We start from the raw sequence: 27854 nt of genomic DNA on the forward strand, positions 1-27854 counted from the left end.
CTATTGTAATTTCGCCTGCCGTACAATTTTTAAAAGTTTTCAAATCAATTCAAATAGGCAATGACATCTTCCAGAGAGACTGGATGCAATTTATTTCTTAAGGTACCACTATAACCTGCTATGAAAGTGCTATGTGCAGTTTCATCATAATGGTTTATTCGGTACACTTTCTCCGCATTAATTACGTAGTATTATTACTATTTTTCTGTGTTATACTACTTTTTAATAATTGATTTCGACTTCCACAGTTCATCAATGGTCCATTCTTAACTTGTCTCATTTTCGTGAGTTCTTAGACTAAACAATCAACATATCTACGATTACCGAAACGTTGTATTAGGGCTTTTTTCAATCTAGGCCAATCTGTTAACTCAGCACGATTACCTAATATTTCTGCTTTATCTATAAGTTTTTCTCGAACTGATTGCAATGTGTGTTTAGATAATTGTGCATAACTATAAATACCATCATACGTTTTAATGTTATCAATTTTAAATTTAAAAATATCCCAGTTCATCCCAAGCCTATTTGAAGTTGATTTTAGTATTAAGGAGTTAGTGAGCTCTTGATTAATATTCCGTTAAGTGTTAATATTATTTTCGTTATCTAATTCTATCGCTCATGAAAATAAATTAAAACCAATGTTTATAATACGCAATTTGTTCGTACTGAACAGAATTTAAATGTCTACCAAAATCCTTATACAGATTGGTTTGAAAAGGTAAAAAGGGTAAGGCATTGGTACTTTTTTATGATTCTCTGTTCCTGTTGCCACTAGTTGCCACTGTTGTGTTGGTGTAGTGATAGTGTAAACAGTGTTTTCAGTCTGGCTAATAAGGTCATGGCCACAGTGCTTTGGTATTCCAAAGTTGAAATCTTCATTGATTACTTAGAAAAAGGAAGATCGATAGCTGACCAATATACTGCAAAATTCACACAGATCTAGCTGCATCAGGCATCACTAACAACCTGTCTTATGAATATTCTATTGTTTTATGGTTGCATTTTGCATATATTCCAAGTATTGAATTTTGATAATGACGGAAACAAATAATTCTTCAATATTTAGAGTGATATTTGTATTTATAGATACAACCATGAATAAGTTTTTTTTTCAATTGATTTGTCTACGAATTTTAGTTTATATTTGCATATTTTAGTGTAGCTCGAGGGGAAAATCGTTTCAAATATTTTGGATGTTACCTACTTTCTATTGTTCCATATACGAGTTATGATAAAGTAATGCACAAAATTCATAAAACGTACTACATTCACGAAGTCATGAAAAAGCGGAACACGTTTTGAGTGGCCTCCAATTGCTACAAGCAAATTAAGCAAAATCAATTGGAACAAGAAGCGTGTGGAATGCTACAAAATCTAGAAGATTATGACCCAGGAATAAGCGACGATCCAAAGCTGGATATTTTGCAGTCATGAAAAAACAACAGAAGTGACTACTGCGCCACAATAAATAATAAAAGAAATAGGAAGAATTGATTATTAGAAGAATTTATGAGAATATTCAGGCGATTTTTCATATTTAAATTAGAATATCCATTGATAGGAATTATTATTTTAACTTTTATACTATCGAAGAAAACAATGTTTCAAAATTGTCAATATAACTCGATTATTTTAAAATTGACTGTCAACTTTAAGGTTTTCTCTTGTCCTTTCTTAGTATCTCTAAAAGGATTGTGTTCGAAGCATTGTTTTTAATTTTATTAGCGATCTCTCTTCCACTTTGCCCAACATTTGTATTTTTTGTAGTTTTTAATATTTTTGTTGTTTTTTTGAAGATAAATCGAGAAATTTGTTGACATATGAATATGAAGCCAATTCACTAGGGCTAATATATGAGATATATCCATATCCATATATTCTTTTTAGTTATATATAAAAGAGTGTACAGATAAAAAAAAATATGTATTGTTACATAATATACGGCTCTTAAACTATGCCTTCTTTATAGAAAATTGCCACCTGTGATTTCAACCATGCGGTAACATGTTCTTTCAGCGTTTTGATTATCAAAGAAAAATTATAAATGTAAGAAGATGTGAAAGTCGCTAGTAGCGAGATCCAGGCTGTACAAAGTATGATCAAACACATCCCAGCGAAATTCATTTATAAGTTTTTTGTCACGTTTGTAATACGAGGTCGGGAATTATCGTGGAAAAAAAACACATTTTGACAGTAATCGGGCGCTTGTCGTAATTTCTTAATGGTTTTACAGTAAACATATGCACTGACTGTTTGGCCTCGTGGTGAGAAATCAATGACCAAAATGCCTTTTCTTTCCCAGAAACGGTGCACATGAGTTTTCGTGATGTCAAGACTTATTGAAACTCAACTTTCGTTGAGGACGAAGTGACTATTCGAGAGCTATAATCATCACCGTATTCATTGTAGCATATCAAAAACTTAAATTCTGACCATTCTTTGTTTTTTGTGTTGTTATGTAAGAGTTTTGGGTACTCATTGTGAGCAAAGTTTTCTAAATTCAAGTTTTTTAGTAATAATTTCATGAGTTAGTCATCCAGAAATCCGCGGAAATTTTATAGCAATAGCAATAATTGTAAGTTTACAGTTTTGCCCCAGCTTCTCTTCAATTGCTCAAGCAAAGCCGGGCGTTCCCATCGTTCTTTATCGTGCACTTGATCACGTCCTGTCGTTGAGCTGTCTGACCCATCTTCTAATTATCGAATCACTGTAGAATTTTGTCCGCGAACCTCTCAGATTTGCCAATAAATTTGATGTGGTTTAATTGTTTTTGCATTCCATTAAGGCTGTCATCATAAAAAAGTACTACGAAAAACGCATTAGCTGCAGTGATCTGAAAATGGCGTACATTTCTTATGCTTGATTCAGAGTAACTATAGTTATTTTCTCTAACATTAATATTATCTTAATCAAGGCTTTGCTTGGCGATTTTATCTGCATCGTCAGACCCGTGAATCTCTGGTCGACTAGGTATATAAGCCAATGAACTTCTATTCCCATCAATTGCTAGCGCTGTAGCCGTGCATATGTTGGAATAGTTCGAGATTCTTGCTGATGCTTTAAATATGGTTGACTTGTCTTTGTTTTTCATGTACATCCCAAACCCAGTTTTGTTTTTCTCATTGGTAGAGCCATCGGTATATGTTGTCTGGTAATCAAGCAATTTTTCCAGTAGAATATTGGATAGGAATATTTGGTTATTAGAAGATTATGAGAATTTAAGATTATGTATTTTCACATCAATTATCTCAGATTTATAAGAGTGCAAAAATAATAGATCAATAGGTTTTTTTGATATGAGGGGTTAATGATAGGGCTCTGTCGAGACCTTCCCCTATTGTGGAAATAATTTGCGTAGATTGAAGTTCTAAAAGTTATTGCGTCCTTGTTTTTATCTTACGGAATTACTAATCCAAACTTATCGTTGTTCAACAATAACTTAAAAGAAAACAAATTTACACTAATTTGGCTAAATTGCTTTAATTTTCTGTTTATATTTGAATAACAGTAATAAGTATGTTTTGGATGAAACCAGATACGTCCGTCAACCTTAAAAATCCATCAAATCTTTTCTTTTTTACAGTTAAAAAAAAATCGAAAACCAACGGAGTAACCTGACATCTGCTCGCAGAAACGATACTATCATATGGCGTGATTTCGTTTAGTTTCCGAACGACATTGAACGTGATTACTTTCCGAATATTCAGATTATGACCTCATTATAATTTCTGCAAACTCCTTATATTTCGGTTGGGTTGAACTTATTATCGTATTAACCTGCTTATTTTTTAATGTAAATAATATGAGTTTTTTGAAAAAAATGTGGTTTAAAAATGTCAAGAAAGCACTTTTATAATGTGTCATCAATTTTCTCATCAAAAATTTTATTCTCATGTTAAAAATTATATTTCACTTTAGTTTGATTATCGCTAAAATATATTAGTTTTTCTAATTGTAATAACTAATTGTGAATGATATGTGGAAGTATTGGTACTATCTTTCATGTATTATGAAACCTATCGTGTAATATTGATTGATTTTCCAGTAGCTCACTTGTTTGTTTCCAAACTTTTCAACCTGCTTTAAATAAATCAATACAGCCGACATAAATCATATGCAAATATTTTTTATCGAACATGCGAGTCCAGTACCACTCTATACATGCTTTTTAATATCGGTTCCATCTTAAAAAAGAACGTAAGGTAAGTGCATGTAGAGTGGACATTAATATTCCCTGAAAACGATCGACCTTCGGCTCAAGACAAGTCTATTCATGTTGTATGTTTTCCAGTTATATCGGAAATTAAAGTGATCTCTTCATAGAAGGAAAATCTTTTATAAGGGTTAAACTTGGGCATGAATTCTTTGTTTTATTCTCTTTCTTGCATATATTAAGACTTTGAAAACACTCATATCCATGAGCATTTCACAGAGCTATATTTCTAAATTTTGTGGTGTGTTTCATTTTTCAATAAACAATAATTTGAATGTGGATTCGAACAGATCCTGGGTTAGAAAATTCTTATGATATTATTTTCTAAATTATGTATTCACATAAAGTGATATGTGAAATTTTCTGATTTAATAACTCTTATTTGTGAAACTTATACTCAAAGTAATAGACTTTTTCTATACCTCTTTACTCGGCAAGTTTTAGATAATGTTAATATTTCGTTTCAATTACTTCCTCACTATGTATTTCGCTTGTTTTCTTGATTCACACCTTACATAACTACTCCTAAACAGTGATATTGTGGATTAAGCAAACATTGAACAATTCCTTGAAAGAATCCAAACCACTTTTCGTTTGTGGAAGTGAGCCTAAGTCAACATAGCATGTAACATATAACATAGTCGAACTATTCGTGAATGTACTCATGAAATAAATAGCAGAGCAACTTTTCTTCAGAAACGTATTGCAGTAACATCCAAAGGGAATGTTAACCACATTCCCGCTTGTTGACTGTTCCTAGCTTCGAAATCAAACAGGATGTTACCGAATAAGCCCTTAGGGGTTATTATTTATTCAATGTTTCACCCTTCAATAATAGATTTCGTGGTAATGTAGAAGCTAAGATTAATTGAGTAGAATCGATAATATTTGCTATGGAATTAATTTCAACTGTGTCTACTAATTTACAATTTTTATTGTATTTTATTGGTTTCACAAACTTTGAATCAACCTATTGATTTGTAATTGGGCATATTTCCTCACTCTTGATGACAATATATTATTTTCAAATGAAACAGAATGCTAAAATTATCGTTGAAATTTCACTAATAGATGTCGTTACAAAAAACATTAGATGCATAATTTCACAAATTCCATCAAAAGATGCTTCTGCTAAGTTTCAATTTATATTTACTACGAAAAATGCGACAAAAAATGAAAAATGTTATTATGTTAATAGCATTGGCTCGACTCGAAATTTTGATGAGTGATGAATATTATCAACTGACTTAACTATTATTTCATATATGAATTATGTCTCTCAACGATTTTCAACAAGAATTAGTTAACAATAGGCTCTGTAGGAAATGTGTAAAGTTGTATTTTGATCATTCTATAATTTTAAAATTAATCATCGGTCAGTCTTCCCTTACTATTGAATTACTCTAAGTAGGCTTAAGACCAACGGATATTGCATATCGACTGAAGTTGTCACAAACATCAAACTGCAACTGTTATTGAGAGTTGAAGAACTGGAAGGCCCATAGAAACAACTACCATTAATAATTGTTGCCTGAAACTAACGGCTTGTAGAAATATTCGTATTAACCCCAGAATTCTGAGTAGAAGACTTGTAACTCTAGAAATGCTAATTTCAGATCCAGGCGACTTTTAAAGGAGTACCATTCACATATGTGCATAGACAACAAAGATTAGCTTGAGCATTTGAGCACCAACACTGGCGTAATGAATTGAGAAACTGGATCTTTACAGATGCGTTTCTTTATGGATTGTTTTCACACAGTAGTCGAGAACTAATGTGGATAGATCCATTAACGCCATTGCCTATCGAAGATATTGATCGCTTTAGGAGAGGTACGATTATGGTCGATTGGATTAAATGGAAACATAAAGTGGCCACAATTTCATTTCATTATAGGTCCCTTAATTATTTCTATTGATGATAATGTAAAAATCCATTGAGTGGTTTTAGAAGGAACAAGAAATCGAGGTTTTTAACTGACTCCACCTAGGTCGCCAGATTTGATTCTCAAATAGCATACTTCGAATCAGATACAACCACGATCCGCAAATAGATATCTGACAGGAGCTTATTCCACAACTTTTGTCAAAAATCGCTCTTATATTATACAGCATGTCCAGAAAATGTGCTCTTTTCTGTGGTCGCAACCCTGCGCGCATTTCAGAATCTCTTTTATTCAGCCTTGTTGGCCCCTATTCCGGACCATAAATCAATTGTAAGTCACTATGGTCAAACAAGCTGTAATTAAGAACTGAATTTCATCGGCTCAATCCATGCAATTCCATTCTATTCAATGCAATATTCAAGAAATTGCATCAAATGCCTTTTCATTCTCTTAAATCATAGTTTAGTGGGCAATTTTTGTTCTTTGGTTCTTTGAGAAAAATGAAGTTGCAGTGGCAGTTAATCCGGCTTGTATGCAGACATGTGTAGGATTTTCCCTCAAGGCTAGATGAGTTAAATTTAGAAACTATAGAAATTAATTTTTCATATTTCTTGATTTCCTTATGTATGTATATTTATAAAATTGTTTTAGGTAGAACTACAGACTCCGTATCCATGTTATTTTTATTCTTTGAAAATATTCTAATATCAGGCACTGTAAACGTCGTCACTGTGAAAAACATGCCGTTTAACAATTGAATTATAGTGGTTTTTCTCAGATTTTTTATTAAGTTTCAAAATCCCTGAACGCGGGTAGTCTGGTAATGACCTTAAATAGAATATTCTTGACATGAATTTTATATTCTATTAATAACTCAAATGGAAAGCCTTCTTGACATTTTTATCTAATAAATTACTCTCAAACAGTTTCATCGCAATTTACATGAAATCTTGATGAGGGTTCTTGCTGCAGTCTTATATAATTGTTGATGCTTTTATTATTATTTCATCGATTTTTCCATGCATAAATCGATATTTAAACAACTGTTATGCATATTATAAAATTATAATTATCCAATGAAATACTTATGCATAATTCTCCCAGCTCGAAAGAATATATAATATACAACAAATTTTGTGCCCAACTTTTTAGCAATCTTTTTTAGACACATTGGACAAATTTATGTATGTGTGTGATTCAGGTATCATATAAACTGCGACTCAAAGGAGCTATTGTGTTCCCTTCAAGATGTAGAATGTTTTCACTTGCCAAAATTCTGTATTTTATTTGCTCCCAGGTGCGATCCTCTTTAGTTTTATAGTATCATTGTTCAAAAGAATGTAAACATAAGATACGTCCTCTTCGTAGCAGAGGATGCACGTTGCATTCTTTGGTAAAGTGTCTTCAGTTATATAATGAGACGACAATACCGCAACATTACTCCCGTTAGTATTAGTAAATTTCCAGAAACTGATTTTTTCATGTCCACCCCCGTTGCTAGTGTTTTCTCTATTGTCTTGGATCTCATCACATTGTGGCATTGATTTGGCATGTGTGGTGTATCTTTTCCCTACTTTTGGTATAAAGATTACTTTGGCACCTTTCCAGAGCTCTGTCGTGTATACGTGTATACCATGAGTGTACAGTTTCTTCCGTAGCTATGCTCCATATTGTTTTCGGAGGTTGTACTGCTGCTTCCTGAAAAGTGAGTTTTTAACAAAGCAGTGCTCTGTCCTCCTAATTTTCTGTAAACCTGTGAACTGACTTTTTCAGTGACATTGGATATAATGTGAAGCTAGTATATTTTTAAACTTTATTTTTGGTACGTCACATAAACAAGATAGCCTTATTTTTGAACTATTCGAACATGTCAATATTCTGAAATTTATTGTCGAGCTCAAATTAAGCCGTAGTTTGAGCACATGTTTCAGTTATAATATTTATAGCTATCTTGTAGTCATAAAATCTTTCAAACAGCAATGCGATTGTGAATACCTTTGTAATTTTTAGGTTGTATATTGTTAAAAAATGCACTTAGAGTAACATGGTTAATCTAGAAAATAAACATTAGAATAACTTGACGGAATAGAAAAATTGAGAAAAACAAAATTGCATTTCCATATGTAATAGCTCAAATGCAAGGACCGTGACGGAACAGCAATCAATAATCTCTTTGTTTCGTTGAAATGCATTTATAAAACAATATTTATGCAACTATGGAGATTCAAATGAAAATAATGTGTCATTTAATTAAAATATTAACGTATTGGAAAATGTAGCAATTTCTATGAAAGCGAATGTTCCTTTGAAATTAAGATTGAAATTGAAATTGATATATCAACACATTGCATGACAGAACTCTGCAGCTCGAATATATCAATTGAAACATTATAATGCTAAGTAATTTCGCAAATTTACAGGTTATTAAGAAGAAATCTCAAATAATCTAGAATAGACTAGGTCATAATGAAAAACACCATTATTTTATTATGAATGCTACAATTCTATTTATAAAAACAAAATCAAATTATGGTGAAAATTAGAGCCTTTATAATTCATATAATACATAATGTTACCAACATGTTCACCAAATAGGTCTTTAGGCCGGCCCTGTCCAGCTACAATGGAATTTTAAAATTTGGTGAAAGCGTAAATAGCAGGATCCGTTTTATATTTGAGTGTAAACAAAATTTTTAGCAAGCGGTTTAATTCTTTTGTTTATTCTTGTTCTAAATCTAGACAACTCTTCTGGGACAGGTATATAAGTACATAGCGCAGTTAGTTTAGTTTTGAGAATCTAGTAGTAGTGAATTAGTAATAGTATAAATAAATTAAGAACGTAATAGACAGTGTTTAATAATTCATCCTACGAATAGAAACAGTGTAAATAAACACGAAAAACGTTACAACGGTATCAGGTGTGGGGTATTATGAATAAATAGTGACATAAACATGGCCAAGAGAATAAGTGACCTGAAAGTCGGAAGTGAAAACTGAGCTGGAGAATCGCGAGTTAGAAACTGGTAAGTAAGAGAGATCCAAAACCGTATCTATTCAATGACGAGTCTTTCACCTTGATTTCGTCAATTTCTACGACTTCGAACAGCTAAAGAAGAGGTTGGACATGTGATATGGTCACGAGCATCTAGAACACCTATACCAATCGCAGCTGAAGAACCGAAGGCAGAAGCTCTTCAAGAGTACGAAGTAGACTTGTCCGATTTGCTAATCCATCAGCGCCAGAAAACATGATGGAATATTTGAGCATCCAAACATTCATTGATGACCTGCGCGATCACGATATGCAGAGAGATCCGACGCATCCCAGAACTCCAACAACACAGGTGCAGAAAAACTAGAACGGGTCGACTACGAGGGGGCAGCACCAACTCAGGATCATTCCAAAGACCCTCCCATACTGATAGCTTCTCTCAGATGTCGCAATGATAGTGTATATGTCGATAGAGAAGTAAATGGGAAGAAATGTAAACTAATGGTAGATACAAGAACAGCTAGAGCTATTATAAGACCCGATTTGATGAGTTCCAAGTAGAAGGTATTACCAACCAAGATTTGACTACCGACCGCCATAGGTGAGAGTGCCGACGTTCACGGAGAAATACAAATACAATTGGCAATTGGTGCAGAAAAGTTTAAACATAAGGTAATCGGAGCCGACATTGAAGAAGACGTAATTATGGGAATAAACGTAATGAATCTTTATGGTTTCCAATTGGACTGAAACAGAACCATCAAAGTGGGCTCTGAATAAGTATGCCATTTACTATTAAAAGGATAACCAGGGTGGGGCCTTCGTACCAATAAGGTCTATACTCCTCTAAACGACGACAACCGACAATTCCCATGACCGATCCGAACATATGATATCAGTTGCTGGTTAATCATTGAATCTAGCTGAGAAAAGGAGAATTAGGGAATTCCTCTTACAGTATCGAGACTTATTTTTACTAAAACGAGGGAAGACTGTTAGAAAATCAGCCGTAAAATAACAAACAAAATGATGCAGAAGTATTGGTGAAAGAATTCATCAGCTGATATGGTGTGCCCTTGAAAATCCACAGCGATCAAGGAAGAAACTTCAAGAGCCATGTGTTCCTGAAAATCTGCGACCAGATGGGTATGAAGAAGACCAGGACGACCGCATTACATCCAGAATCAGTTGGAAAGGTTGAGAGAATGAACAGGACCATTGGCAGATATCTATCCAAAGTGGTTTCCAGCCACAAGAGAGATTGGAATTAGTATCTATCCCTATTTGCAATGACTATCGATCGGGTTTTAAAGAGTCCACCGGTGAAATACCTGTTTGGACGTAAAAAGAGGCTTCCTTGTGACCTATAATTAGGCTGTCGACCTGGAGAAGTCGTAGCGGGAGAATATTATATGATCCAAGTGAGAAGAAGAAATGACGACACAAACGAATTGGTTCGCTCGAATTTTCAAGTTCCCGGCTTTAGACATTTCCTCAGGATGTGGAATTCAGCGTCAGTTAAAGTAAATAAATCTGGTATTTAGATGGGGTGAGCAATCATATTTAACTGTACCCCACCAAATTTTTAGCGAAACGAAATTGAAATAAAGGAAAAAGCTGAAAATACCCTCTGAATAATTGAATTTACTTAAAAAAGTGATGAAATTCGAATTATGCAAAAGAGGGCAACGTATAAAAAAAGTACAGTTATAAATTGAAAACAACTGCGCCAGATATACGGAAAAGAGCTTACCTGAAGAAAGCTGCAGCTTTTTTTGTGCTCCAAGTTGGTGGATATCCCTTCGTTGATGACAGTATAGCTGTTGGTCGATTTAGTATATCCTTTATTACTACAAACTGACTGTTGCAGACCTGTGGGAAAACAATAAAATTAAGAGAAAAATAAAAAATATAGTTGGGAAATACTAAAGGAGGAACGAGAGTAGTCTGGATAAAAAAAGCATAGACCTTAGCACAAAAGAAAGCTCAAATATTTAAAATATGACCAAACCGGAATCTTTTTCATTCTATTAGTGTGAGTACTACACAAATAGAAGAAAAGTACTAGAAAAACTTACCGGCAGGTAATAATATCACAAAAAATTACTAAAATGTAAAGTGTATGTGTTAAAATCGAGATTGAGATCAAAATTTTTGAATAAAGTGCGAGATGGCTATAAATCAAAAGTGATACTGGTACGCAATAATAATTAACGGAATAAGAAAAATGTATTCTTTTAAAAGAATCTATAAAACAAAACCATTGAACAGGCTTTTTGGATCTTTTTTACTCACTAAAATTACCCAAAAGAATATATAATTGGGCATAGTCTTGCACGATTATTTTCATGGTAGTCCTTTTATTACTTTACTTTGTCGTTGAAAGTAGGATCCATATAACTTTAAAGCGTTACTTATTTCTCATTTCGGTGTCAAACATCCACAATTTAATTCAGAATCACGTTTTCCTGTGTACTGAACGTGTGTAATTACTCATATCATTCGACCGTTAGCAACAACGTTGGCTAGAGCTTGAACAAACAAAATTCTTAGAATTATATATTTAATTTTGGAAACTTTATTATTAAAAACTTCATTAACACAAAAAATATAAATCTGAATTTAACAAATACTGAATGAATCTAATTAATCTCAATGATTGAATTAACTAAAATTCATTTAAGGTGCTCACAACAATCGTATCACAATAATCTATTTCCAAATATTATTTAGTTTTCATTTTTTAACGATCTTGTTGTTGTTAGCTCTTGTAGAATACTATGTATTGTCTATCTGCGAAAAATTGTATTAATGCTTCTTTAATTTTTGGCCATGTATTTAATTCTATCATTTTCCTCACCATGACCTCTAATACATAATAGCGTGTTTTCCAATTAATGTTTCATATCTATTTATGAATTTGCTTAGATTATTGATATCTCCATCATATGGTTTTATATTTTCGAGTTTGGCCAGTTAAGGGTTTTTGGATTTGCCGTTGCCATTTTTGGTAAATCTGGATTGTGTTCGTCTTCTTTTATATTTAATTTATTAAATGTACTTGATAAATTATCTAAATCTTTCAAAACAATAATTAATATTCAAATATCAATAAATTATTCTCCCTTACTCAGCTGATTGATAAGGATAGAGTAAAAAATGAAAAAATTGCAAAAGACTTGGCACTTACAGCGATCTGAAGTTCCTGTCCCTCGAAGAAAACGTAGATTTTCGCGCTTCTGTATTAAAATACGTAGTCGAGTCTTTCACCACACTATGCGCAAAATTCGCGACCGCACGATTCCTACTGACTGCACCAGTTATATATTTAACTTTCGAAACATATTTTTAAAAATGTTATTAACACAAAAAATACGAGTTTTAATTTTACAAATACTATTTTATATTAAAATGAATGATCTTTTTGCGTTTTAATTTTTAGAATAATCTAATTTTTTTTTATGTAACTTTAGATGTTAACTGCGTATACTAAGTGATTTATTAAAAAAATCATTCCGCGTAATTGTAAATTACGAGAAAAGTTTGAGGGATATTACTTTATTGTACAAAAATATTTTGATTTCACTACTTCATTTCTAGACACGCAGTCCATCGAGTTATATAATCTTTCATAATACGTGGGGAGAGAAAGTAATCGAGGGAGCCAAATCAGGTAACCATGGAGGATGAGACTATAAGTCATTAAGAAATACAGCTAAATCACTTCACATATTTCAATAGTTTCGATAACTACACGTTTGTTTTCACTACCATCTCTTTTTTTATCCAAAATCGCCCTCACTCAAGCCATTTTTCAAGTTTGGGAAAAAAAGTAAATGTGGGAAGCCAGGTTAATATTCTTTCCTTCAATAAATGCGGTTGATTTTTTTTTAATTCAGCATTAAAACGTGTAAGCAAATCAGTCAAATATGGGACAGTTATCTACTTCTATTTTTCTACTTAACTACTGACTCGCTTGATCTCCATTTATTTGTACCCTTTCGGGGTAGACATCCCTTTACCCAAATGATTCCTCTACAACATCTGGGATTTTGAGAATACAATATAAAAGTGATGTGAACTATTACATGCTCTATCTTATTTATTTGTTTAATTTTATTTCGATATTCCAACAGTCCCCGCATTCTGTTAATTTTCTTTTATGTGTTGGTTCTGTATATAATATTTGGCTGTATTTATTTCTTGTGGTCTAATAAGGACCTGTTCTCAATTTCTGGGAGAAAAAACAATTCCATTGTTTCGCCATGATTTACCATTTTTCAAATAAATCAATAAAGATTTCCAAAACACTTATTGGCCAAAAAACTGGATTTTGTTTGTTATATTTGAAAATATTTAAACGTTTGAATTAACTATTCCTGGAGTAGTAATAGTAAATGATGGTCCTGTAACTTGACCAGATTGGTATTCATATGGCCATTTTTGAAAGCAGAATACCACTTATACGAATAATTCTATGGATCTCAGTACTTTCACAATAATATTCATGTAAATTTTCTCGGTTTTTCAATTGATTTTTCACGTGTCTACATGGATATTGAAACTAATCTATGTGTCAGATATCTACCAAACCGCCCTGGTATATTTAATGAATACTTCAAAATTTAAAACTCTCTATTAATATATTTCTAGATAAATTGAGATTGTCCTTTTTTCAGAATCAACAAATTCAAAACCAGCTTCTGCCAAAACAATTACTCTCAAATCAAACGACTCGACTAATATTACTCCCAACACATTCCGAGAAAATTCTAAAGAATCAACCTTCGGTGACGTCGGGGACGGTGCTACTTCGGTTGAAAACGAAAGCCAATTAACCCCGACAGTAGCCCAACAAGACTCGAAAGACGAAGAACGAGCGGCCACTAAAATCCAGGCAGTGTTTCGAGGACATCAAACGAGAAAAAGTATGAAACAACCGACCGGGAAAGTAGAGCCATCCAAGGCCAACACAAACTCAAATGAGCCCACTAGGGAGGAACTTGAGGCGGAATTTCGGTTAGATGATGCCGGTAAGTAGAAAGTTTAACAATATATGATTATATCCACACACATAATCGGATAAATTCATATACAACATTTGTGGTGACTGGTAAATTTTTGATGTGGGGACTATAATAATCATTCATATAGTATGTAACAATAATTACGTTTCATATATTTATTTTTCATCTAATTAAGTAAATACGTGGATATGCTTACTGAATTACTCTTCTGATAAGCCGACAGTATTTTTGATACTGTAAATTGTAGTGTAAAATTATTTTATTGTAAAAATATTCATTTCTGGCGTCGAACAAGCCCAATATAACAAAATCGTATTTACATGACTTAACTTGCATATACATTTTAAACATTCTTATTATTTTCGATGTATCATTAATTTTTTGCTGTAGGAACAACTATTTTTTCATTTCTTAATTATGTCCAAACAAGTTGGAAGTAACCATTAGTAAACTATTGAAATGAAATATTAACTCAAATTCAACAGAGTTTATACTCAGTTCATATTTGTAGGAGTCATTTGAATAATGCTGAATCGAAAATGCGTGTAAAAATAGAGTGAATTCCGCGGAAGTTTGATTGGGCTAAACAGTACAGTACCTATATTCAACGTGAAAAATATATTCTAAAAATATGTGATCAAAAATTTGAAATAGTGATATATTACTAGCTAAGAGCCACCAAAGCTTGATAAATCATAGATAGGCCGATAAGGTTGCGTGTATTTGTCACATTCTTACAAATTTGGTGACTTTCTCGCTTATTACTATCAAATTCAATAACATGTAGATGATTTAAAATAGCCATGACCGTGTATCAATCATATTTTCATCTATTTTTGATTATATCAACTACGTGAAAGGTCTTGTTAAACAAAATTGTTGTATTTTATGGTATGCGAAATAAAGAGGTACGATAGTTGAATATTATAGTACCAATTTTATATGGAGTTGACTGTTGACGAACTAGTGATTCTATCTCCCTCTCTCTATTTGTCATCACTAATAAGTTCAATTCTGGTTTCATCTGTAAGTTACCGTCCATCTTAATTCTGATGTAGGAGCCAACCTTCATACTGTCACGCCCGCTGAAAACGATATCTAGGAAGTAGGGTGAAGACCTGTAGTAGCCGATCTGATTTTAAAGACAGATGAAAGTTTCGACTTAATCTTTATCAAAATATAATTTGACACTGACCATTCATATTGATCTATAGATCAACTACATCATGAATATCAAAATAAAAATAGAATCAAAATCGCAATGTTTTTAACAAAAAAAATTCAGTATATAATAATAATAAAATGATAAAAATATTAAACGATGAGACAACTTACAAAAAAAAATTAAACAACACCCTTCGAATTCTTATCAAAAACAAAACAATGATTAAATTCGATCTTGAGAAAATCCAAAATGCCTTACCCACCAAAATATATGGTTTGCCAAAATTTGACATTCCTCTTCGACCTATTGTTTCAAGTATTCAAACTCCTCTTACCCCTTTTTCTAATTATTGAAAAAAAAAATTTACCAAAAGAAATCCTACTTCAGGAACAAATGGGATTTTAAAGAAAAAATTGAAAATATAAAAATTCCTATAGAACTCACACTTACAATAACATACTTCAAATATGAAAATGAAATATTCAAACAAATTGATGGTTGTACTATGGGAGCTTCCATTTCAATTGTTACAGCACAATTAGTAATGGAAGATCTCGAGGAAACTGTCCGAAACAAACTTAATATAAATATTCCATTATTTTCCAATGTGTAGATGATTGCATTACTGCCGTACCAATAAATCAAATTGGAAACATAAATACATAAATTCAGAATCAAACAAAATAATAAAGTAAATTATATAAAGTTAACAATAACATAAGAATATGACGCTAATTTCTAATTTCTTATACTTTTATGTTTATTCTTCTAAATGTTCTTGATTTTAGGTCTGTTTTTAAAATTAATTTTTTCAATAATTTTTTAAAAGAAAGATAAAAATTGGCGTTTCTATTCTATTCTTCGAATAAGACTAATGGATGAAGATATCACTGCCAATAGATAAGAAATCAAGGAAGTGAACCGATAAGGTAATGAATTATTTACGTTAGCAGTTCTACTTAAAATCTTATTAACTATGATACGTTCAAACTCATATAATATATAGATGAATAAACAGCAGAGCTTATTCATTTTAGGGAGTTGCCAAAAAATAAAAGGTACAGTTCGCCGTATTCAATCAAATTAGAAATTTTGTGCGTTATTAGATGAACTTTTTTTATTGAATTCGAACATGATATAAAGAACATCATTGAGTTAAGTTAGCTCCAGATTTTCCTTTCAAACGAATGATTAATATCAATTCACACATTGTGGAAGGAAAATTGATGGTTGTGCCTTCGTGAAATGCAGACTGAATTTAGGTCGTATAATATGATTGTTACCTTTTGAATTCAAACCTCATGAAGAAAGGAGTTTTAAGAGATTAGTTTTCAGTAATAAAATTGTGTGACGAAATGGTAGATGCTAAATTGAAAAAAAAAAGGAAAATTCAGAAGGAAAAGTTCATGGTATGTGAGGAAATATCAGCATAAAGTACAACGTTGTTCTTTTTCTATATACATTATACAGGTCGTTTTTAAAGTATTTCCCAATTAATTGATTGAGAAAAGAACAAAATTATTTACTAAAAATTAATGTTATTCAAAAGAAAAAAGTGTTCCATTATTACTCGAGGTATTTTCATAATTCCATAGGTGTGGAACATCGGCTTAAAGGCAAAAACGAGTTGACATGATTTTCACTTTTCAACTAGTGTCCATTTTTTTTTCTCATGGAGAAAGTTTTGAAAAGATGCGGTGAATGCATTAAAACTTCCCAACCAAGTCAGTCAAAGATGTACGAGTATGTGGCTTGGCGTTGCAGTGAGTAATACAATTGAACTACATTGGCAAACTCCAAGCGTTTCTTTTAAATTTGTCCTTGTAATCTTGTTAATTGTTAATCCAAGCCTTCGGGAAGTGTTCTTCCCATCATCAAGGAAACTACAATATAAGTGTAGAAGTAAATAGAAATTTAAACCATGTATATAACATATCTCAAATATATAATATCAAGTTGACTTACCTTCTCAAATTGAACGTTAGCTTTAATATTATTTTTATTTACTTCTGTACTTATATTGTAGTTTACCTGATGATGGGAACACCTCCCGAAAGCTTCGATTTTTAGTTTAAGAAAGAGTTTTCAAATTCCGAAATTTGCTGCATCGACCGCTAGAGCAGAACTTCCAGTCACAAAATAAATAGATTATTATCATTTTACTGGCTTTGTAGTTCTTTGTGTCACTTTACCTGAATTCTATCACGTTTCCAAACGCTCGTTACTAGTCTCTCGAGGAATGGTTTTCAATTCGGTAAATCAATTTTCGTTTCAGTTTCAAACTTATCTATTTCGACGGAAACATCTAGATAATAATTCACATGAGTATCTATCTTAATCAGTTGCATAGCAATACTTATAAACAAATCTTTACTGTTGAGTAGGCACCCAATCTTTCATATCATCATCGATATGTCTCTTTTTCTAACCTCCTATCCTAGAAACGCTTCCTTCCCTCTTTTAACGTTAGCTGTCATCCAACGTGCATGTATTTCGAAAAGCTTTAAAAATTATCAGTTCAAAATAAGCAGACGAAAAATAAATCTTTAATCATTATCTCAAGCAATAAAGAAATGAGCACTCCTCAGCGAAGGCATCATCATCAGCTTATCCTTTCACAGTACTGCCTAGAAAAAGTGTACCTACATAAATATAACAACACAATACTTATAATAGGATTAAACTCTCCCCCTCCAGAAGTCCAGAAGAGTCATATATCTGACCATTCAAATGCATTAAATGATTTAGCAAAATCAATAATTATTAGGACAGCTAAACATATCTATTACAATCGCATTCTTCAGATACGCTAATCTAAATTTTATTATAATGTGTGCGAACCGTTACATGGTTCTAGTGTATTTAGCAGTACGAGTTGTTACTTATGTTCCAAATTTGCCCTCAGTGTATTTCCCAAGTGTGTCTTAGTCTCATTCCCTGAATAAATGACGTCACGCCATGCCACACAACGATCTTCTGATTTGGAAAAATATGCAGCTTTAGCTCCTTAATCAACTTCTTAGTTAGATACTTGACCCACATTATTCGTAACATATCAGTTCTCTCCAGGGCCGGATTAAGATTTATAAGGCCCGGGGCTAAAATAACGACGGTGCCCCCTTAAGGAATTCGAAAACCCGGAAAAATTCACAAAATAATATCAATACGTTAGATCTGTGGTACACATCAAAAAATACAGAATGATTTCCAAATGATGGGGCCCTCTTGGACCTGGGGCCCGGGGCTATAGCCCCCCCTAGCCCCTAGCTTAATCCGGCCCTGGTTCTCTCAATTGAATAGATATGTGATGTGATGATGGAACAATTTATAATAAACATTCAGCTTGGACGGAGTAATCTAGCTTTGTATTGATATTCTTATCACTGAATTATTTTTATGTGTATATTGAATTTCTTGTTAGCTTGTAGTTCATAATTATAAATCTTCACTTTGGAGGTTTTATTTAAAAATAAACATTAGCATTATTCCATGTTTCCAATGCTGATTGTATAGAACTTTAGGAGTGCATTCTGCTGTTGACTTTTGAGGAGTAATGCAAATAAATACTCTGCAATTGCACTTTGCAACACAATATAGAAGTACAGCAATATCAATTCTGCTAGTGCAGTGATTCCCAAAGTAGTCCAGGTGTACCCCCTGGGGTTCATGGGAATCTAGAACAGGAGTGTACTTGACAGTGGTTTATGAGGAAAAAAAGTTTGTGAGCTTCTGTGCTAGTGGAACTTGATTTCATAGAAATGGTGCATTATTAACGCTATATTCTAGAATTAAAAGGAAAGTGTACAAGCAAAAACTTTGATGTTTGAAAAATTATAGAGTAAGCATGGAAAGAGCCAGACTTTACATTTGGAATGAATAAAATAGGGGCACCTAAATTAAAACTTGTCGAGTATTTTGAATACTAATTTGAATTTAGAGAGGCAATTTGAATATGTTCATGTATATTGGGAAGTAACTAACTAAATTAGATGATTGAAGGATGGCAATGATCAAAACATAATAATAAAGTGTTATGGTATGAATTGTTGGTCGAATAATGTGATATTTACAATTACTGTGAACATATTTAATATGAACTGTTTGATGTTTTACATATAATAAATAAATCAGATGTAGATTATCACTTCATTCTTTATTATTATTATATCCATAAATTGCTTCAAAAAAACTACCTAAAACCACTTTATCTGAGTAAGATAAAGGTATCAAGCTAAATTGGAATCATCAAAATAAGTCTTTTTTTATTTAAATTAATGTATCTCGACAACTGAAGTCATTGATACATGATAAAGTTATGATAAAATTATTGAAAACAACCATATGAAAAACATAAACTCTATAGTTACTACCTTGTAACCTTCAAGTGAGACACAAATGGCTGCTAAGCGGTGCCACAAAGCGAATGCGGATGTGTGTAACAGTCAGGGTTAGGCGATGTACAAAATCTTAGCTCTCGGTCGGTCAAAGCCCTACTGTAAGGGCCTCAAATTTCGCTTTAGGAAACTACCGCATGCGCGTTTATCAAATCCGATAACAACTTTTCGTACTCGGTTGGCCGAAATGTGAATATTCAGCGCCCTCAATAGCAGTTTCACCACTTCTACTGGAGTGTGAGTACTCAGCGCCTCCAGTAGCAGTTTTCTTAAACCCGGTAAGATTGGTTGGCAGGAGACCCTATCACGACCACCACTGAGATGTGAATACTGAGTGACCTCGGTGGCAGTTTCCTTAAACTAAGAAAACGGAAACCCGGCGGTTGAGAACAGCAATCCCATAAATATGATAAACACAAACTCATCTCGTATATTAACCTGAGCAGTCTTCGGCGGTTCTTGCAGACCTAACTCTCACAATTCAATGAGTTATATCGAATTACCTAAGTTTCTCCCACTTAAATTCGGATGGACTAACGCAGAAACTCTTAAACGGACTTAGTAAAACTTGGGGCACTTACTCTGCTCCGGGTCTTATCTTCGCTGTAGATACATGGTGAAAAGCTGCTAGTTTTTTGAGAACTGCCTTTTCTCTTCCAAATATTAAGTCTGCTACCGATATTTTCATCCTAACAATCCGCTGGACCTGCGCGGATCCCGGTCGGAACTTGACAAAATATTTGTACTTACAACGGTATTCTTTGGTTGGCTTCTTTCTACGATGAGGAGAGCCGGACGGCTGCCCTTCTAGATTTGGTACCATCTCTTTTATTGCTGTAAGCCCTTCCCTTTCTCTGATGGAGCGAAAGGCGGGGTCGCTTTGGCTACGGCCGGGCTATTTTTCTGATTATACTCGAGAAAGATTTACATTTTTACCTTGAAAAATAATGGGCATATAAATTTACAATTAAAATCCGTAATATCGTTGCTTTTAAGTTTTAGAAAAATAATAACTTCATTACAAGTGTATTATCAGTAAAAACCAAATCGAAAGGCCAAAAAAATTATCCATTGAAGCTTTGGAAATTTATACAGCTATTTCATTAACCAAAATTTCGATAAAATTATAAATGTACTGTTAACAAAGTGTGTTGTAGTGTAAAATATTTCCAAAGAGTACTCATTATTATATTAAATAATTGAAAAAAGTCAAGATAATTCGCATAATTCAATTATTTGTTCAATTTTAATGTATGAAAATTCACTTTAATTCGTTATAAAATTTTAGATAATTGAATCAATTCGATTTGCATCTAGGAGCAGTACATCCTTTAGGGTTTCCACAAAATGCACTAGCGGAAATTAAAGAATTTCCATTAACCTATTTGAGCAAACCATTTTATAAAGTGCTATTTTTATAACTTCAAAGAAAACGGGACCGTTGGAATTCCAGAGATTTCCAGGTGAGCTTCTACCGTTCCCGCCCTGCACTGGTAATCAATACGATCTCCGACGGCGACGGACATCCCAAAGGTATATTCATAAAACATGCTGAAACCCTCTGGAATTCAAATTCCGAAACACTAAAAATATTGACACAACTTTTAGTAATATTTGAAAATGCGAGTATGCTTTAAATTGATTAAATTTTCGATTAAATTTTAGAGTGGATGATAGATCAGAAATATATTTTGTGTTAAAATAGAAATGATTAGATAGGGATTCTAATTATCGGAAAGAATATATTGTTGCTGTTCTCATCTCTATTGAATTTCTTCGATGTGTAGAACAAGAACGTTGGAATACTTAAACAATATCGAAAAAATAGAACGTAATAAATCAATTCTAAACGGTTTTACAGATTATGCTATACATCTATACACATATCTCGGTGTTGAAATTATGTTTTATGAAGGTCTTAATATCGGAAACTATTATCTTCGTTCAATATTGAATTCTAGCCACTTAATAATCCTTATTTAACCGGAAAATTTAAGAGACTTGTTTATAATTAATGAGACTTCATGCACCTACTTACAGACATTTTCCATCGTAATTGAACTTACATTTTTCTATAGAAATTCTGGGTTTATTTTAATTTCGATATAAACTAATCTTTATTGAATCACAGTTTTGGCAGTATCACAATGAGAAGGAAAAATATTAACTTATTAACACTTATTTTTACCTATATGACAAGTTGATCTTCTTAGGAGCAAGTGGGAACAGAAACTGATACTGATTTTTAAATAGAAAGCTAATCAGTGAATTTACTACTGAAAGTGACCATTTTACGTTCTTAAATTTGCTATAGTTCATTTCTAATATGAAAAATCGACCACAATAGAATTTTACTTGTAGGAATTCAGTCCTTTTTTAAAAAAATTATTTTTAAATGAATGCGAAAGATTATTGTGAATCCCTCAAAATATACTTAAAGTCTTTATTCTTTTATTATGTTGTCGCATAATAAGCATTCCACACTCCTCATACTGAAGCTTTTTCTATTTCGAATTCTAGAGTATTTTTCAAAAAGTAAATGAGTTGAACAATGTTGTGATTTATAGTTAATATTTCTTATAAAACGTACTTGTTTTGGTATAAAATAGCTTTTGAGATTATGCGATGCAATAAATGAAACCAGAACTGATCTAAATAGATTTCGATTCTTATACTTTTTTCGACAGCTTATTGTTATCAAACTTTAGTCTAAAATCCGTGTAGGTGAATCACGAATAACTGCTTTGTAACAATTATTGAATAACCAGAATATATTTATATAACTAAGTAATGGTCTATAAAGATAGAAAAAATATCTCAGTAAAATAAAGTCGGTGCATAACTCGAGAACTACTGGTCCGATTTTCATGGTTTTTACTGATTACACTATTCACATCAACACTCACAATTACACTATCTGACGGGAGTTTCATCGTCAAAGACTGCAGGTAAACTAAAATCCAATGACTTAACTTACCTGTTATATCCAATAAACATTCTCCCGCGAAAATTAATTCCAGCGGGAAAAACTCCTTGGCGGAAATCTTCACATTCATTCCTTGACTACTAAACTATAGAATGGGCTCTAATTGAATTGGCCCTTTGTCCCTATTTAAGCTACCCAATCTAATAATTTCAATGCTTTGAAATGAATTGAATTCGCTATAAACAATTTATTATTAGATACATGTTTCATTAATTTTGAATTATTAATATTTATTTCATGATTGTGACTGGCAGCGTGATTGGAAATACCTGATTTTCCGGTCCGTCCATATTTCAAATGAGCTATTTGCTCTTTAAACCATACAATAAAGGATCTCTTAGTCTGCCCAATATACTTTCCGTCGTAATCACCACTGCTAATTTCATATATACCACTATTTTCCAAATTTGGTATATCAGCATAGGATTGCCCAACAATTGTTTTAATGGATTGTTGGATTTATAAACGAATTTAAAACTGATTCTGCTGAATATTCCTTCCAATCTTTCTCAATAAAGAGGATTGAAAGGTGTCAGAGCAAATTTTTCTTGTTTTTCATTTTGGGTTTAGAAAAAAGTGGTTTGATATAGAGATTTCTTAAACCAATGATGATTGATAAACCTCTTTACAATTTTTTTATCATAATCGTTGAGTACAGCTAAACAGAAATAAAATAAAACCAAAATTTTCATGGGTTCCATAACTGTCAAAGATTCAATACTCATCCCGTCCATACGGTAAATTCTCTCCCCAAATTAAATAACATATTCAAATAAAGGTTTCGAATCGACAAGATACGAGGATGCATTGATATCTAGTTAGCCTGAACCAGTTCCATGCATAAACAAAATGTTGCGTTGCCATAGCAACGAACAATAACTTAGTAGAAGTGTCAGTGTAAAGTTTGACGTCAAAAAAGTAAACCAGAGTTACGCGGTGTATTAAAAGAAAAAAGATGTCCACCGAAATTGTGAAAATCGAAAAATGGAGTATCGAGCCCTCATCAAGTACTTGTATTAAAAAGGGTTAAGAGGTAAGCAGATTTACGAAGATATACTTAATACCCTTGGTGATCAATGTCCTTCGTATACGACGCGACCGTGAAAAATTGGACTGCAAGCTTCAAAACAGGTTCATTTTCCATTGAAGATGACGACCGATCGGAAAGTGGAAAAATATATTTAAGTTAGTCTACTTTGATGTTTCTTTCCCACGTTTCCAATAATAATCGCTAAAATTTTTAAATGGGAATGTGGGTGTTTTAATACATTATTTGAAAGGTCTTTTAAATACCTATTCAGCCATATCAATATGTACAGTATTTGATTTGCGTTTTGTCACAAATATTATTTATGAAATTTCAACAGATTTTTTAATAAAATGTATTAAGTATTGGTATGATGTATTTATTGACACACAAAAATAAATTTTGTAAAGGCCGTCACTGGTAATGAAATGTCTTATCTACCCTCTTTTTACCTTTTTTAAAAATCTAGTTACCTTTTCAACATCAACATTAACACTTGGACATAATTAACTTTCTGTCAAATGATTGGTAGTATTATTGTATTAGATTAATTCAAAAAGTCTTGTATCTATCAACATGAAGCTGACTGAAACGCAAAGAATTGAAATTCTAATAATGATTGGTTGTGGAGATAAAGCACGTAAGCAGAAAGAAATATGTACGTTATTTGATAATAAATACCCCAGCCGAGAACCAATTTCACAATCCACTATAAGCAAAATTGAGAGGAAATTCAGAGAAACGAGTCATGTCAAAGACATCCCTAAAGGTAGTAGAAAACCAATATCAGAAAACAAACAACCAGATGTTCTGTTAGTATTTCAAGATAATCCCCATACCAGTTCACGGCAAGTAGCATTAGATAACGACATGGACCATTCAACAGTTCTTAGAAAGCTAAAGAAGGAAATGTGGCATTCCTCCCTACAAAGTAAGTTTAGTACAAGAGCTTATGAAAGATTATTTTGATAGACGAATTGAGTTTTGTGAAATTTTGATGGAACAATAACAGAGATCCGATGTTTTAAAAAGTTTCTTTTCTGAAGTCGTGTATACGAGAACTTGGTAACATATACTCTAATCACGTTATCTCTGTTTCAGAATTATGTAATGCCGCTACAAAAATACAGGCTTCTTTTAGAGGTCACATGACTAGAAAGGGCAAGGAAGAACATCAGAAAAGTGAATCTAGTACTTCTCAAGTTAAAACACCGGTAAGTTTATTTGAACGTTATAGTCTTAATATTTTTTTCTGATTATAAAGAATTTAAATACATGAAAACAAATTATTTCATATCTTTTCTATATGAAACAATCTATCATGATGTCTTGGAATATAGACTGAAAATTATCAATATATTGATGAGAATATTATGGCAATAGTTCGGCATATGTTACTGGATTAGTTTTGTGAACTTTACCTTCAAAATTTTTCCAATGCAAATAATAAAAATGAAACTGAGCAAAAAATAATTTCTTCAAAAATTTCTCTTTTGGATATGTAACATTTGATTAACGCCATATATTTACACCAAAATGGACTAAAAGCTTGAACTTTTGATCTTGTAGGTAATTTATTTAAACAAGATCTTCCTAGGTCCTAACATACAGAAATCTCAAGACAAAAAACAAGCTAAAAGATAACCATGAAAATGACAACATTACAAATATTGAATGGAAAATCTCCGTATGTCAAAATAGGCGTATCCTTAATTTTGTATTCTATGGTCAATCGGGCTTTGGAATTTCATGCTAATGGATCCTACTAGATATAACATGCTAATGGAAATCTTCAATACAATAATATTTATAAGTATGATTTCGTCTGTGGAGAAAATTACTGTTTTATGGATACTGATTTGTGTATCTTATACCATCCTTTCAAAGATATCGACAGTCAATTAATTATTTCATCAATTAGCTGAACTTTGACTATATTCTTTGTGACACCATCAGTGACTTCTGGAAAGAGCGGTAAAACGTTGAGAGCTTTCCCACGAAAACTTATTTTTTTATTCATCCCTACCTAAAGAAAAACAAACGTAGTTCGTTCTCTTCTTTAATTCCTTTATCATCATCATCTTCATGATATTCATTTATAACTTCAAGATTATTCGGCTTAGACAGAAGAAAATTGCGAACTGTTTTAGTGGAAAGCTCGGAACATATTCGGATTCAAAACTCTTGCAAATTCTTTGAACAAATATTGAAATACGCTAAATGATTACTTGTGTTGAAAATAAAAATGTTAAGGTACTTAATATATTGTTTGACGAATTTCTCCGCAATTGAAGAAAGTTGTTAATCAAGTGACTAGGTTAAGTCCAATTATTTGGAAATTACATGATGTGTTGCCACACTTTCTTTTGATTCAAAATTTATCTCGCAAAGATTAAAACCTTCAATGGCTCTTAAATAAATGAATTTATGTAAATATATTTATTTTTAGAAAGCAGTTGTATATTAAGAAATCCTAACTTTCATGTTATTGTTAAATGTCTTTTAAGGAAGAAGGGGGAATTGAAACCTACTAAGGAGAAATCAATAAAAGGCAAATTTATGAATACTTAAGAAGCTTTTTATTAACAACTAAATCCTCACCCATTTGACTATCAATTCAATTACAACGTTAACTTTACATTACCAAGCATTTGGTCACAGATAAACTGTCATTATCCGACTTTGTGGAAAATGAGAGCCTATAAAATCCCATATGTGTAATAATATCTACTTAATTATTAAGCCACTCTTAAAATATCTATGTCAGTTTACAATTTTGAAATAAACGTAACCGTATAGTCATTAACTTTAAGGATCAAAGCAAAAAACGCAAATATAATCAACCGGGCTGTCAGAACCAGAACATCCTTTAAGTTCCCATTTACCGCAACCCCAGCAACGTAACCACATTTCGTTATTTTTTTCTGAGTCACAGCAAATAGATTTTTCGGAAAAAGGGACAATCTGACTCATCGTTACAATGATTCTCAACGTCTTCTTTAGACGTGTCAGTTTACTCTTTTTACTTGTTCTTTTTTGTTGGTTGCCTTTTTTTGTTTTTTTCCTTCTAGAAAAGAAAAGCATTACAACATGGTAAGCTTTAACCACTTCTCAAGCTTCAAAAAGTACAATGACTGTTGTGGTTGTCCATAATCAGTAGAACACGTTATTCGGCAATGGTTTTTGAGTACTTAATGAAATGTCATATCTATTTAATGTATAGCTATTATTTGTCCAATCATTATGAGAACATGTGTAAGCAGCTCATAATGAGCCTTTCTTTCTAGCTGCGGTGAGTGAAGCTGTCGAGGGAAAATATAAAGTGCTGAAATGAAAGACCCTGACGCACTCATAACTCAAATAACCATGACGTTTTTACCTCTTTTCCATTATGTGACTGTTCCTATATGTTTTTGTACTCTATGGGCTATAATTTTTTCTGTTTCCTGGACCGACGTTACACCAGTCTCATCCAACTTGTAAATATAAGACGGCCGAAAGTGGTATTTTGTTATGACATTTTCCCAATTTTCAAAGAATCGATCCACTTCGGCTTTATTGAATACAATTATCCTATTAATGCTTGTCGTTTCTGGGTTTCTCATACTTAGATCAAAATATCCTTGAAAAAAGCCAGTCAGAAAGTCTGTGCCTGCAAATTTCTTGGCTTCATTAAATCGATCTGTAATACTAAATTTTTCAGCCATGGCGTAACATACCTTACAAAACTGATTTTATGTAGATTATGTAGATATTAGATCATCCAGATTTGCTTCTGTTCCTCAGTGAACACAGAAGGTCTAGCTTTGGTGGAAATTTATAGCTAGTATTGTTGGGTTTAGCTAATCTGAATCTCTTTTTCAAAGTGCTGGTGTGCCCCCCTAAAAAGCATACGGGGCAATTGGAGCTACAAAGGGTAATCAGAGCCTGATAAGCTTTCACCCGACTACCACCATTTTCAAATTAAATAAAATGAAATCTAGGATTATACGCACATATACTCAAAATTGATAACATTAGCTATGAAATAAAAAAAGGTTTGGATCTAACAAACGTATGAGTTCACACATACCTGGTAGATGAAATTTCATATTTGTTTCAAGCGCGAACCAAAAAACCGACATAAGGGCAGCATGCCAAAGGCGCCCGAGCTAAAGTTAT

The 27854-nt window shown here is 32.5% G+C and overlaps 1 protein-coding gene across 5 annotated transcripts in view; it reads left to right on the forward strand.

The window, feature by feature from the left end:
• Positions 1 to 27854, forward strand: part of LOC130904120 (uncharacterized) — a 115391-nt gene that overhangs the window by 82161 nt on the left and 5376 nt on the right. For all 5 annotated transcript variants that reach the window (XM_057816689.1, XM_057816688.1, XM_057816690.1 and 2 more), the window contains 2 exons: positions 13774 to 14127; positions 24795 to 24907. In XM_057816689.1, coding sequence (XP_057672672.1) covers positions 13774 to 14127; positions 24795 to 24907 — 467 coding nt within the window. The remainder of the gene's footprint in view (positions 1 to 13773; positions 14128 to 24794; positions 24908 to 27854) is intronic.

Source organism: Diorhabda carinulata, chromosome 2, assembly GCF_026250575.1.
Source record: "Diorhabda carinulata isolate Delta chromosome 2, icDioCari1.1, whole genome shotgun sequence".
NCBI classification, from domain to species: Eukaryota; Metazoa; Arthropoda; class Insecta; order Coleoptera; family Chrysomelidae; genus Diorhabda; species Diorhabda carinulata.